The following is a 15462-nucleotide window of genomic DNA, read 5'->3' as shown; positions in this document are numbered from 1 at the left end:
GACAGCGGAATTAAAGTCGGCCGACTTGAAAATACGCGTGTGAACGTGTCTCCTACGTCAAATTTGGTGCGATAAAAGTATACGGGATCAAACTCTAAACAAGAAGCTGTGAAGAGTGTTTTAAATAGGCAAATATTTCAAAGAAACACATTCATAAATTAACAAAAAACTCTGTAAAATAATCTTTTCCATTTTAACATAAACTTCGCAAAAAGACATGTGACACGACGGCGCCCGTTTCCCAATCTCCGTGTGTGTTAAAGAGACATATAACACGATGATCCAAAATGGCGGCTGTGCGCCTCGATCGTTTTATGTATTAAAGGGACATTTAATACGGAGCCATAATGGCGTCCATCTCCTACCCTCAATTGTATTAAACAGACACATGACACTGTGATCCAAAATGGCTTCCGTCCTGAAATCTTCATCTGTATCGAATACAGTTTCTTAGGCACGAGGGGGGAGGACTGACGACGAGACAAGAGTGTGGGAGAAGAGGGGGCGGCAAGGAAGAACTCAGGCCTTGCTTTTCACTTTTCTTTTATGTTTTAATGTTTATGCCGGGTTGTTTATCCAGCTGAAGTAGCGAAACGGGGGTAGCAGGAAACCCAGCATTTTGTGGATATTTTTAAGGACGAAACGGTAGAATTTCCGGCGAGCTACCGACTCGAGTAAACGCCTTGTAACGAGTTTAGCGAGCCCGACGGTTTTTTACGTTTTAAAATAGCATTTTTGTATTTATAATACGCTTATTTGTTTTATTTTATTTAGCTTTCGTAATCAGGTCAGTAGGCAAATTGCCAGCTCAGTTTCTCGAGGTTTGTTTAATACCACAGTGCGACTCGACATGACATGATGGGCTTCCACAGCTCCGCCACCGGCTGAGGCAACAAACCCTGCTCGCATTTTCCGTGTTACCTGCGAAACACACCACCCGATTCCGTGCAGTTTTTATACTGATATTTTTTTTTTCATATTCGCTGATTCCCTGCCGCCTGGAATTTAGCTAAATAGTAGCGTGACCGATTCGTTGTAAACACCGCCGGCCCAAACTCAGTCCTCGGACTAAAGTTTCGCCGCCGGCCGCCCGAAGCAGCGCAGTGTCTCGCAGCCGTGCGACGTCATGGGCGACAGCCGAGGTAAGAGACTCTCCACCGAAACCCCTCTGAAATGACGAATTAGTGTGAAAAACCAAACCCTTTATTCCTACACACGTAAATTATTGAAACTTTTCAAGGGTTTGAGAAAATTTCTGTCCAGTTCCAATTTCGGTAATCTCCCACTAAAATTCCTCAGAGTCACTGCCCTGTTATTATATTTTTATATTTTCAATTTCAGTCACCCCTTCGTCGACATTAATTAATTTAATAGTAATCTACTTTACTTTTCATTAATAATTATGTCAGGTGTCTGTTGTTGCAGTGGAAAAAGTTTTTGCAATGTTGAATGTTATTTCGATTTTATACTATTTCGCCGAAATTTCGGTACAGTTCAGGGCCTGTCCATGAGAGGTTTCACCTGTTTGGTTTTGCCTTTTTTTTTTTTTTTTTAAAGAAAAAAACACTTTGATTCTGGGAAGACTGATGGCTTTCTGTACCCTCCTCTTTCTTTGTTTACAGTGTCAGGGCCATGTGCTTCTTCTGCTCTTTTCTGGTACCTCATCATGTGATCTAAGAAATCAAGTTGATATCAAATAGATGTTTTTGTAACAAGAGCTTTAAAATTACTTTATTTAGCTGAAACTTTTTATTAAGCGCCTCGTATTTTTAACCTGCTTTCAATGTTTTGCCCACTTCTAGAGCTGAGAATTTTACAGTATAAATTCAGAGCAGTACCCAGCCGGAGGGTACCACAGCAGGTTGTGGGATTTGAACCTTGGTTCCTTTAAGTGCAAGGTGGCAGCTCTAATCACTGTGCTACCTGCTGCCCAAAATTTGATTTAACTTCTCTGATCAGCAGGCTTCTACTGTACAGTAGCAAGATAAAAAATATACAATTTATTAAAACTGTCATGTCTCAGAATGAGACCAATCCTGGTATTTCAATTAAAGGGTGTGGGAAAACAGCCAAGTTATGGTATTGTTACAGAACAAGTAATGGAGAGCATCGGAAATGAAATGAGAAATCCAGTAAATGGATAAATGGTTTGGTTCGTTTTTGATTTAATTCCTGAAACCTGCCCCAGATTCCCGCAGCCCCGACAGCTCCTCTGTGTCGTCTCCCCCCTCGGCCCAGCGTTCGCCTCCTCTGGCACCCTCAGCTGCTGCCATGACCTCCCTGCCACCCATGACGACAGCTGTCAACAGCCCCATCAGCAGTATGGGTTCCCCGTTCTCTGTCATTAGCTCATCGCTGGGATCACCCTGTGTTCCGGGAACCCCCTCGGTGGGCTATGGTCCCATCAGCAGCCCGCAGGTGAGGATCTCGTATCACCCACACTACTGTTGTCTCCAAAACAAGATCGGGGAATGAGGAGTTGAAAGAGACTTAATGCCATCATATAAGAAGAGGAAAAATTCAGTTTTCCATTCTGGTGCTCAGAAAAACAACAACCAGATATGATAAACAGGAAGTGCTCAGTGAGCTCCCACTCTAGAAAATTCCATGTCACACTGTGCTACTTCTCACTCTTGTTTTTGTTCAGCTGAACCAGAGCCTTCCTGTCAAGCACTGTTTTTAAATGACCTGTTGAATCTTTTCTGTTACTCACATGCACATATTTTAAGTAAAACTTCATATACATGCAGTCTTAATCCTGCCTGCCTGCCCCATCCCTCTATGTATCTGTCCCCTTTCTGCCATTGCAGATCAGTGTGTTTTCCAGGAGTTCAGAGGTGAGAGTGCAGTTACTCATCTTGTTTTCTGTGTTTCTTCAGTTCTGTATTTATACATTTTTCTGTGAAACATACTGCAATTCACACTCATCCCTCTATCTTCTTAAGTTTTCTTGGGTTTGATTTTAACACCCCTCTCTTGGTCTCAATTATCCAACTTTTAAGCACCTCTGTAAGTAACCAGTGACTGTGAGCAATGGTTGGTATTGAACTGTCTGAAGTTCTTGTGTGGAGATTATACTTGTGACTCTTGAACTCCTCTGCTACTATATTTTTTATGCCAGGGCTGTAAATGGGAAGTAATTTGCAACAAGGCATATTTTAAAACTTGTTTGCAGGTATGTACAACGTATGGTGGTTTTGTCTGATGTTTTTTACTGTATTTCAGAACATGGAGTTTCCAACACAAAACTAAATGCTTGGATTAACCGAGTTTTAGTGTCAGTAGATTGGTTGTTCTGATAAAGTTCTGCTCACTTTTCATTAATTCCTTTTTTTTTTCTTTACACAACATTTAGAACAAAAAAAAAAATGTCTTCCTTATTACTTCATAAATTGTAGTTTAGCCTCTTTTTTTCTTCTTGTTCTCAGATCAACTCAACGGTGTCCATGTCAGGGCTGCATGCAGTCAGCAGCTCGGATGACGTGAAGCCACCTTTCGGCCTGAAGCCTATGTCAACCCACAGCCCTGGACCCATGGTGTCCCAGAAACGTCTTTGTGCCATCTGCGGTGACCGTTCTTCTGGTGAGTGGGGCTTGAGGGAAAAGGGAATGGGGACATGGATCATTGTGAAATGCTTTAATTTCTTCTGCTGTTTTACAAAGATAGAATGTCGCTGTATTCTAGCGTTAGTGTACATAACAGAAGTTTTTCATTGAACAGTGCAAAACTAACTTAATTTAGCTTAATGTTTTCTTAACTGATACTGCAGGTGATTTGACTACATGGTTATAGTATATGAATCATATAGTTACGTGGTGAATGCTTTCTTTCCATTGCCCCTTTATCTTCCCTTTCCCTCCCCTCCTGTCTGCTGTTTTCTGCCCATCTTGTTCCTTGTGCCCTGTTCCTTGCTCACTGTCCTACAGGTAAGCATTACGGTGTGTACAGCTGCGAGGGCTGCAAAGGCTTCTTCAAGCGCACGGTGCGCAAAGACCTGAGCTACACCTGCAGGGACAACAAAGACTGTCTGGTGGACAAGCGCCAGCGCAACCGCTGCCAATACTGCCGCTACCAGAAGTGCCTGGCTATGGGCATGAAGAGAGAAGGTAAGAGGGGGTGGCCTCTGGACATCAATCCTTGAACTTTCTCTTGTTAGAAACATATGTGATTAGTACTTTAATATTTTGATCTGATTTAACAGATCTTGGTTGCATATTTAAAGTATGCTAACAATGTATTCTTTGCAAAGGTGTTTGTGTTGTACTACTGTTGATGTGCCCCGTTCTTTGCTTGAGTTAGTTGTGCGGAGAGGTCCTGTTCAAGGTAATGGGGATTCTGCTGGTCCTGTTGGGAGCAGTGATATAGAACAGTTTGGGCAGTGACAGGTGGAGTTCTGCTAAACCCCAGAATGTGGGGCACATATGAGCCGAGGTGAAACTGAGAAAGAGAGGTGGATGATGATGGACCTGTGATGTGGATGATGGGGAGTAGCTGTTGGACTGCAGGCTCTTGGTGAAGGAAGATGCTGAGGAAGAGAGGGGGGGAGGCTGAGCTGATTGGATTTACTTTGACCTGTGTGCACATGAACACAATGCTGATGTTACACTGGAGGACACAGAGGTGTGTGTGTGTGTGTGTGTGTGTGTGTGGGGGTGGATGGAGAATGGGGTCAAATTATGCGCACCAGTGGCACTATGCCAGTGTAAAACTGCTCCAACTGATCCACCTCTCAACAAACACATCCAGTGTCAGATGCCTCAATGGTGACCTGGTATGTGCTACTGAGTGGAGCTCAACCCACCACCAAACCAGTCCACAGTGGGCAACTAGTGAAGGCTGGGGGGAAAGTGGAGGGCTCTGCACTTTGAAACGGTGGGTCGCTGGGCTCCCTAATCTAATGTAGTGTGGTGGAGGCTAGAAACGGCAGCAGGGGATGGACAGAACGAGCGAAAGAGTTGGAGAGAGGGAGCGATACCTACAAACTAACCCCTGTCCCCCCTCTCTCCCTCTTTTGTTTTTCTCTCGTTCTCTCTTTCTCCCTCCATCTGTAGTGGTCCAAGATGAACAACAGCGATGTAAGGAAAAGAAGGAAGTGGAGGCGTGTTTGTGTTTGTGTGTGTGACAAGGCAGGACTGCATGAATGGAATTGCATTTTAGGCAAGGATTAGAGCTGGTTAAAACATTATAGTTTAATACATGAATTTAAAGAATGAGCTCTGAATTGCACCTCAGCTCCATTCGTTTTGTCTAGCATTCATAGATACTGTTTGCCAGCACACCATATTTGAAGTCTGAAGTCTTTTTCTATATGTGTATATACGCACTATAATAATAGCTGCAAATATTTTTCAAATGCAGTACATGGTTATTGTAACTTTTTGGGTTCATGCTTTTACAGTTCTTTTTTTTTCTCCTTTTGGGAAAATTTAAATTCGGCAGTCACACTGGTAGATGTGGTGTTTCTGATGTATGGATTTGACTCAGTTGTAGTCTGTCTCTGTTTGCTGTTATATCTATTGGGGAGACACAAAACTGTCTTCCAGATGGAAGAGAACAGTGTCACCTTTGGCAGCAGTTTAACATTTATCACAATTTTAAAAACTTTCTTCAAAACATTTTTGACCATGGTGCTCGTTCTGTCTGTATAATGCTGTTAATGTGACTCCTCCTGTCATTCTGACTCTTGTCCGTCATTCACTTACCTAATTCCATTTTCCTACATGTAGATAGAATAGATACATCTTCCTTGGTCGAGAGCCCCTTGGGTCACATGGTTTGTTGACAAAGCTTTGTATGCAAGTGTGAATGTCAAAGAATGAATGGAAGTTGTCTGAACTAACTAGGAAATGTATATATTTGTGTCCGTCGTTTTCTCTCTCATCCTTTGTCTTCTGTCCTCGTTGCCTTGTGTCCCCCCTCCCCTTTTTTTTCTCATCACAACCCCCTTCCCCTCGCAGCGGTGCAAGAGGAGCGTCAGAGGAATAAGGATCGAGACGGGGAGGTGGAGTCGACCAGCGCTGTCAATGAGGAGATGCCTGTGGAGAAGATCCTGGAGGCGGAGATGGCTGTAGAACAGAAGACTGAGCTGCATGCAGACGGCAGTTCCGGCGGGAGCTCGGTAAGAGGACACGCATGCCCTCATATCTAACAAGAACCCTTCCTGCCAACGTAAAATTACCAGCCTAGAATTGTCTACATGTCCAGCATCACAACATGCTATTAAATGCGATATTACACATTTTGAAATACTTTAGACTAGCAAATTTTTAGTAACTTGAAAAGGTGCAGTGCAGCTTTCAGGTTAAAGTTAGAATTTTTGACATTTCTTGCCACAATTGGTCAGTTTTATAAAAACCAGTCTTGTTCAAAATACTGCTGTCTCTAAGGAAGTGCTTGCATCCAGTGACTTGACGTAGTGCTTCTCTCCAGCCCAACGACCCGGTGACCAACATCTGCCAGGCAGCAGACAAGCAGCTCTTCACCCTGGTGGAGTGGGCTAAGAGAATCCCACATTTCTCTGAGCTGCCCCTGGATGACCAGGTCATCCTGTTGCGTGCTGGTGAGAATTCACTGTATGGTCCAATGTGGTAGGAACACCCTGTTTTATTTTTCTCCCCTCTTTCAGATCCTTCTTTTCTCTGTTGCCCCTTTGATTCATGTGTTCACCTTACTTTCTCTTTTTTTTTTTTTTTTTTTTTCCCCCTCCTGTAAATGCTTTAGTAGTTATTGGTGTTAAAAATGGAGCTCCGAATAGCAACAGTGGCTGAACAAAGCGGCGCACTGTATATTATAGCTGTTATCAAGCCTGCCTGGATACCTCAGTTTGTCCCTGTTACCGCAGAGTAAATGTAATTTGAGGCCAGTACTTTGGTAGCTAATGAGGTTAGCTCAGAGCCAGAAACTCTGCTTTGTGACATCTTCTCCACCCTCCCCATTTTCCCTCTGCAGGCTGGAATGAGCTCCTGATTGCATCTTTCTCACACCGCTCCATCACAGTGAAAGATGGCATCTTGTTAGCCACAGGGCTTCATGTTCATCGCAACAGCGCACATAGTGCTGGTGTGGGTGCCATCTTTGACAGGTAAAAACACTTGCATGTTGACACAAGTGCTCTTTCTCTGTATGGGTGCTTGCACTTTCTTGGCTGCCAGCATGTTTCCACCCCAACAGAGTACAGAAATCTTCAGTGCACCAATGTTTTCAAAACTGAGAAATATTTTTAATTCATACATTATTTCGCTGAGTTAAAGTACCTGCATCGGAGACATCGGTTGGTATTATATTGTAGGGTTATAGTAGAGGTTAATTTTTCATACTTGTTTCACATGCAGAAGCACATGGAACGCGTAATCTTTAGAACTTAAAGTAGATAATTTCTTCTTTGGAATTGAACACACTACAGTTAAAAGCTTGGCCTTTGGGTTGATGTAGGTGTGGTCTAGTCTTTCAAGTCAAATTCAGTCTTCCAGTGAAACTAAGACATTGAATGAACTTAGACTTCATTAAAACGGCACAGACAGCGTTTTGTGGTCAGGACGGTCAGTGCTCCCTGCTCAAAAACAAAGCTATATGAAATAACCGCACTGTTCTGTTTCATTGTCCTTCCATCATGGTGCTTCCACCAGCACCACCTCCATGTACACAGTAAACTCACTGTTAGGGTATATCATACATCTAAGGACATCGAGACAAACAAATGTGTTACTTAGTGTTAGGGTTAGTATTTCGTATAAACACACTGCTGTTTTGAATGTCAGCAAGACACAGAACATGTTCTCGCTAGATTTAAACACATCTCTTGGCTTTTGTTCATGACCGGATGTCTTCACAAATATCTGACCCTGTCAAAGTATTGCATTGCATGGTGCTGGTCTAACAATGTAGGTAAGTGTACATTTAGGAATTGCATTCTTATTAATACCACCCAAATGTTTTCTAATGTCACTTTGGCAGTAAGACTCTATTTGCTAATTTTAAAAAAATTTTAGGTTTAACTGATAACAGGTTTTTTTGCAGTCCAGCATATTCTGTGATATCAGCTATGTTTGTGTGCACGTTATCACTGTAATGTTAAACTTGTTTTGGTCTGTCAGTTTATATGTCTGTGTCCAAAGGAAAGATGCATTTTCCTTTTTACCGTGACCATCTTGCGTGATTTCAGACGGGTTTTCGAGTCAATTAAATTCTGATTTCTCTGATCTATAAGCTTTTGGTGCGTTGCTGTAACACCAGTGCTTTTGTACTGTTATAAAAATACCCTTACAAACTGTTGGATGTAATCTGCTTTGTTGCCATGGCTGCTACCATTGTGGAACCCCCCCAAGGGGTGAAGCTAGCCATGTGCTTCATGAGACCCTCATTACTGGAGGTGCTGCACAATTAGTTTAATCCCCATGGGAAATGTGTAAGTGTAAGGTTGGAATGTGTAGGTTGAATCTCACACTGCAAAACACTAATTGTGACTCTAAGGTCATTTTTAAATAATAATAAAAAAAAAAAAGTCTTATGGTTAATTTTGATAGCGAATTAAATGTATTTAGTCAATTGTTCAGTTGCTGCAGAAATTAAATGGCATTTGTGAAATTAAAGCACTGGTTTTGCAGTCTAAGGGAATTGCAAACATTGCAATTTGCAGTACTCTGGGAATACTTAGTTTGATTTAAGGACCGCATAGATGAATAAGACAGGCTTAGCTCTCCTCAGCAGCCTGCAGCTTGTTACATAAAGAACTGGCCCCAACTGAAAGTACAGTCTAAACTGGAACCAAAAAAAATGATGTGATTGACAAATGAGAATGTATAAAAATGCAAGTGCCAAGTAATGACATTGTAATAACACGTTCTGATTGAATACACAGGGAGAGTGCGCACAATGCAGAGGTGGGGGCCATATTTGACAGGTAATAACACCACACGATCAAACTGTCCTTTCACCACAGCTCAGAACAGGGTATTCTGGGTTTAGCATGGGGGAGGTGAAGTACAAAAGGCTCAGGTGAAGAGATGGCTTGTGTGTGGTAGGGTTCAGTGCTCACCCCTCTGTCAGAGTGTACGCACTGCTGGTCAGAAAGCTGCGGTCAAGGGCTGATTCATAGAAAGCTGCAAGCTGGCTGTCTCCCAGAGGCCTTATCATTCTTTTCCCGAAAGGCCTCTGAGTCCCAAGCACTTATTAACCAACATTGAACTGAGAAACCTGAACTGCCTGTTGTTATATCAGGCCTAAACCATTTATGAATCGCTGGCAATTACACCTAAAATATGGGTCAGACAAAACAGATGAACATTTCAGTGGAGTAACTACAGCAGGACAGTGGATATTCACTCTGGTAGCCTCTCTTCTGCTTTAGTTATTACAGATATATTTGCAGTGAAGACAAGAGGCTTCCAATCCTACCTTTTGACAGTTAATTGTTCTGTGAAGCCAGCTCATTAACCCCTCATCCTCCAATCTTTTGCCCCTTTCACACAACTTTCCTGCCCCATCCCTTCCTTAATTCCTTTGCAGGGTGCTCACAGAACTGGTCAGCAAGATGAGAGACATGCAGATGGATAAGACAGAACTGGGCTGTCTCCGGGCAATCATCCTGTTCAATCCAGGTATGTACCTGACCTCTTTTTGGGCCAGATTCACGCAGTGCTACTTCCTGTATTGTTGCATTTCTGTTCCGTGTACAGGCAGTCCCCAGATTATGAACGAGTTTCATTCCTCAGTCTGTCCTTAAGTCGGATTTTTGCATAAATTGGTACAGTTCGTGTCTGACGTCAGTTTGTCAAATGTTTGTTTTAGTATATAGTATATTGTGTACATTTCCGCACATACAAAATATTAAACACTTCCAGATATGCTAAAACATCTTTAATATAACAATACAGTAATAATACAATGATGATGATATGAATAAATGTAAATACAGTGTTCATAATCGAGAGACACAGAAAGAGAAATGTTATTACTGTCATGAACACGGGACACGGAGGAGGCTGGACCCACGTGCAAGACCGTTTATTCAGAATCAAAGGACTAGACGTGTTCTTGTGGTCATGGGGTGGGCAAATGGTGGGTCGATCGGTGAACTGAACAGAGGCGAGGATCCGAAATTGTGGTCGAAAGACAAGGTGGGCGGTCGTTATCAAAGAGACGTGGAACGGTACTGGGGACTGATGAGGGACAGGACTTGGAAGAGCAAAGTGAGGTAGGTTTGAGAATGCAGAGGGGACAGTTGTCGAGTGAGATTATGCAACTGGGAAGAAGTGTCTTTTATAGCAGAGTGCTCCGACTGCAGTTGCGGGTGGGGTTGTGACAAATATAGTATTTATAATAGAGTGTATGCACGTGTGCCTGCGTGCAAAACTAAGAAGTTTTAATGTTTGCTTTTCCAACGTTCGTTGGAGTTTCATCTTTTTCTGATCGCTTTATTATTTCCACTTTATTTTGTCGTGATTGTTTTCCTTTTCTTGGATGCATTGCCATCACTTGCGCCACATTTACATTTTGGTGCAATGGTTAGGAGGGTAAAAACAAAAAAAAAAATTAAAGCCAAATTCAGTAACACACAAGACATTAATAGCAGTGTGGTCTGACTGAAAAGAAGGAAGACTGTCCCATCTCGGGCTCATGTGCCCCACCCACGAGCCCACAAACAGCTGTAGACGCACAATGTTTTGATGCACATTGCAAAGTAGTGCCCGTTTGTTATTACGAGCCATTGTATGTAACTCGAATTTTTAATAGGCTTAATTATAAAGTGTTCATTTGATTGTTACTTAAGGGTGACAAAAATAACTTCCGGTCAGTAAGGTGGTGGTTACGTACAACCCATAGTTACGAAGTCAGATGTTCGTAATCCGGAGACTGCCTGTATCTCAATATCTCAGGTGCGCTGATTTGTTGTACTTTTAAAACGTGTGACATGCTTGGCATATTTATGTATACAATGCATTAATAGTTTACGTTGACAAAAGTAATACTACAGTAAAATACACCCTTTACATAGGCACTCTCTGTATACCAGCAAGATAAACACATCAAAACAGGATTTTCTGCCAACCCATGTCTTCAGACAATGACATGGCAGCAGGTAGCTAGATGCTAGGACCATTACTTTGCATTATGAAGATTCTCTGTTCAGTTCTCTGCTTCTGCTGCACTACTCTTGAGTAAGGTACTTACAAAAAAAAACTCCTTTTATTGAAAATATTGTGCTGTATAAAAGGTTGGTATATAATTGGAAGTTGCTGTACAAACCTAACATTGCAAGTCACCTTGGACCATGGCATTGACATTAGTTTGGCAGATGGGTTTTCTGCAAGTGCATGTTTTTGCATTTATAGTTTTTATACAAAAATACATTCCACAACAGATTCTGTTTCAGACACTGAGACTCAGTTATAGCTTATATGTAAGATGTTTGTGTTTGGCTGCTACACATTACTCCGGTAGCATGTATTTGTTCCACTAGTGCTTTTCTCCACAGCAGCTTGTTGTGTTAAGCTACTTATGATTTACTCATTTTTCTATTTGGTTTATTGTTGCTGAAGTAATTAAGTACTTTGTTCAGGGATACTACAGTAGGAGGCAGGACTTGAACCTTCAAGAGCTCATGCCACTCAGTTACCTGCTGCCCATAGAAATTAATGAAATAGAATGTTTTTGGAAATAGTTGTCAGGAGATTTGCTGAGAAATTGGGATGAAAGACATGTTTTGAGACTGTTTTGAATCCTGGGAAGGAGTCAGCATTTCTCAGGGACAAGCAATTTGCTCCATAACATCTGTGACAAGGCTTAGAATCAGCAGGCTTTTGGTTTTGGACCCCTTTTGAGCAGAACAGGCAAGCAGCCAAAATGGAGGAGCACAGCACTCTTGCTGGAGTGTACAGATTGATCATGTCAGTGGTATTGATCCTTATTCCAAATCATAGGCAATAACCCAAAAGCTTGAATTTGATACTGGTAACTACAGGAAGCCAATAAAGATGAGCAGAGACACACATGGGAACAGTTTGGCAGGTCAGACACAACAGTAGTGGTAATTTTAATAACATTTAATTTTTTGTAATACCACTGTCACAGATGCTAAGGGCCTATCAAACCCCAATGAAGTGGAGCTGCTGAGAGAGAAGGTGTATGCATCTCTGGAAGCCTACTGCAAGCAGAGATACCCTGACCAGCAGGGCAGGTGAGCTGCATCTGTTCCAGGAAATACACAGTGGAAAGGCCTCCACTGTGCAGGAAATGGATGGTCATTTGTTTGCACACCGTGTTGACAGTGGTTGGCGTTTAGTAAAAACAGTGCTGATGTGGTATTATCCCTTCACTGCCCCATTTCAGGTTTGCAAAGCTTCTCCTACGACTACCAGCACTGCGCTCCATTGGTTTGAAATGCCTGGAACACCTGTTCTTCTTCAAGCTGATTGGTGACACCCCCATTGATACGTTCCTCATGGAAATGCTGGAGGCACCCCATCAATTGACATAGGAGGCAGTCTCCTTCTGAAAGCTCAGTCTTTGGGGGTAGGGAGGGTGACACCATGTCTGCTGGTTTCCAGTTCCCTTTCAGCTTTCTGGCTCCTTGAGTAACATGCATATACAAGAGAACCTGTGTGGTCAGAAATGCTTTCCCCCCCTATTTCTGCACACTATATGAAGACAAATGCCACCTTGTGTCTTTCCGTTTTAAAGGTTTGTGTGTGTGTGTGTGTGTGTGTGTGTGTGTGTGTGTGTGTGTTTTAAAGTGGCTTTAAATATCTAGACTTAAACTGCCAGTTGGAAGGTCTCTTTTATGCTGGGGGATATGTTGCCACCACTTAGTGATGTGAACATTGTTTCACAAATATTGATACTGGACCACCCCCCTTCTCTTACCTGACTGAACGTATTATCCGTGTCCATATGTCAACATACACCCTTGACGCTGTTGGGTGGAAAACGTTGAACAAATGCTTTAAAAAAAAAAAAAAAAAAAAAAAAAAAAATCTTAATTCTATGTTAGCCAGTTTTGCATTTTTTTTTTTTAAGTTTAGGTGTGCTTCATAGGTTGACTTGGGGAATTAACACTGAATCTTGTGTGATGTATTCAGTTGGTGCTTGAACTGAACTTGAAGTACTGTGCTCTTGAATTGAAGTCTTGTTCGCCTGGCTATGGCAGATGCCCAGCTTCTTGCCCAAATGCAGTTTTATGGTATAGAACTTATTATTTTTAATCCTGAAGGCTTTTAAGTGTAACCCATGGTACCCTGTATGCTTTCTATGTATTTGTGGAATGAGTAGTTTTGCTGAACATTTCCTTTACTCCGGCTTCTCAGCTGTGGTTTGCCTGCTCTGATAGAGCCCAGTCCCCCTGATTTAGCTGTTGTTATAAATTGTTTTTGCTTTGCGCCAAGAACAGACCAAAGTGTTTTATGAACAGGAAATTGCACTATTGCACAGAAAACACCACCCTTTCAAGCCCTCTGATATAAGACGGCGGCACGCCCAATGTTTTTAAACCCCCAGTTGAAAGGAACTGCTTAGCCAGGAAGCCATGTTGAACTCAGAGGAACCAGTAAATCTCTTTGAGGACTCTGGGCTGATGATATGGCTCAAGCTCACCAGCAGGACTCTGGATTTGGAGCTGAAAACCAACAGACGTGGGTTACCCTCACAGCTGGCACTGGGACGTTCTGTTCTATGCATATAGTGTAGAGGGTTTGGGAGGGAGCAGTTACACACATGCATGCACACACTGTAAACACATATGTGGGGGGGGGACTTGTGCACATTACAACATTAGTTAACCATAAGGCAGGGGAACAGTGTACACTCAGGCTAAGTGAAATATATATAAAATATATATATTTTGTATTGCCGTGAGCTCATTAACTTTGTCTTCATGGTCCCTAGTGGTTTAAATGGCTCATCGGCCACATGCACTATTATCCTGTGCAGCAGGGGGTGCAGTTGCAGTTGCAGCACTTCCCTGTTGTGTGTCACAGATCAGCATAAGCTCAGACCTGGTGAGCTGTTCCGGCCTTAGGCACGGCATCTATTTCTGTGTTGGTCATATGACCAGAGTTTTGTGTGTTCTTTTTTGGGTTTTGTTTTTTTTTGTACTTGGCATCATTCTTAAAAATGCTGTTGTAATAAAGCTGTAGGCCGGGCACAGTGGCAGGTTGAGGAAAGAAATTACCTGAAATCGGTTGTATAGTTAGTGTGTTTTTTTTTTTTTTTAAAAAAGCTATGGTAAAATTTTATTGCCTGGAAATTGAAGTAAACCTTTTTATTTCTGGATAGGGCCAGGGAATACATATTTAGATTTCCATGCCTTAATATTCATAAATTTAGTATGGCATGAAAACTAAGCTTGATCTTTTTTTGGCTTTACACTGGTTTTCCACCAGTTATCAAGGACACACTGTGAAATGAAGTCCCATAAACAGTTTATTGGAAGCTTTTAAAACAACAAATATGAATCTGGAAATGCAGAACAAACTACCCCAAGCTGGGATATACATACGTATGTATAGTAACAACCAATCTATATTGTGTGTTAGGTATACATCGTTGGTGGAAGAGGGAAATGTCAAGAATGCTGCCTGAACAGCGGTCCAGTTTTTGTACTTAGGTGCTACAGTAACGCACAGTATGCCTGATGAAGTGCTGTGTATTGCACACCCATGTTCACACGCATTTGTGCCCACACAAGCAATGCTTGACGTGACGATCGGTGAAGCCTCACGTTAATGTGTGATTTGTTCTCGCCAACTGCGTGACGTACACACTGAACCTCTGCAAACATTATGCAAGTACACAGATGCCCTCAGATCTGTGATTTTTATTTTACTCTAGTCGGTATGTGATTTTTAGCTCGACTCTTCCTTCCCCCAAACAACCTGTAAATTAGCACGTCAGATCTTTGCGTTCAAATGTTAACACTCCAGTATGTAACATATGCATAGAATTTTATTAGGTACAGTGCAGTCCTAACAGGGTGTTTTGGAAGATTGTACATACCACAGATTAGGTACCAATGATACAAGGAAGGTAAAATCAAGCAGTGTATTGTACTCTACTGCACATGTAATATGTGTGTGAATATATATATATATATATATATATACAGTTCCTTTTAGTGTGTCTTGCTGTAAACCTACCACAAAGAGAGGGCTTGCGTTGCACTCGACACAGGTCTTCGTGGCTCCAGGTTTTGGAGCTGTACCGCTCAGAGCAGTGTTATGTAGTGAAGGTCATGCCCTGGTGTCCCCTCCTTCACAAGCAGATGTGAGTTGTCATCGTCTTGACCTGCTTTGATATTGTCATCCTCTCTTCCCTTTTTTTGCAGATTATCCAGTTGTCCCCAGTAGTAATTTTGTATGTGATCCTACGTCATTAAAGACCCGTATAGACGAATGTGTTGAGACATTGAACAGAGGTGTATGGAGGGGTGCCATATGATGGTTGTGCACCAAATGTTGGGACGTTGATTAT

At 42.1% G+C, this 15462-nt stretch overlaps 1 protein-coding gene across 8 annotated transcripts; it reads left to right on the top strand.

Moving 5' to 3' along the window:
- Window positions 1–402: 402 nt before the first annotated feature.
- On the top strand, window positions 403–15081 carry rxrba (retinoid x receptor, beta a). Of its 8 annotated transcripts, none has more exons than XM_018754423.2 (13): window positions 403–1142; window positions 2239–2418; window positions 2811–2837; window positions 3429–3582; window positions 3927–4106; window positions 5052–5075; window positions 5958–6118; window positions 6430–6559; window positions 6949–7081; window positions 8858–8899; window positions 9505–9596; window positions 12070–12175; window positions 12328–15081. In XM_018754423.2, exons 2-13 carry the CDS (start codon window positions 2272–2274, stop codon window positions 12473–12475), a joined length of 1344 nt encoding a protein of 447 aa, XP_018609939.1. In that variant the 5' UTR covers window positions 403–1142; window positions 2239–2271; the 3' UTR covers window positions 12476–15081. The 8 variants fall into 8 exon arrangements, with proteins under 8 accessions (XP_018609939.1, XP_018609931.1, XP_018609933.1 ...); XM_018754415.2 differs by having other exon boundaries at window positions 2189–2418; XM_018754417.2 differs by lacking the exon at window positions 2811–2837 and having other exon boundaries at window positions 2189–2418.
- The last annotated feature ends 381 nt before the right edge of the window (window positions 15082–15462 follow it).

Source organism: Scleropages formosus, chromosome 23 (assembly GCF_900964775.1).
Source record: "Scleropages formosus chromosome 23, fSclFor1.1, whole genome shotgun sequence".
NCBI classification, from domain to species: domain Eukaryota; kingdom Metazoa; phylum Chordata; class Actinopteri; order Osteoglossiformes; family Osteoglossidae; genus Scleropages; species Scleropages formosus.
This window is presented reverse-complemented; position numbering and strand designations above follow the sequence as displayed.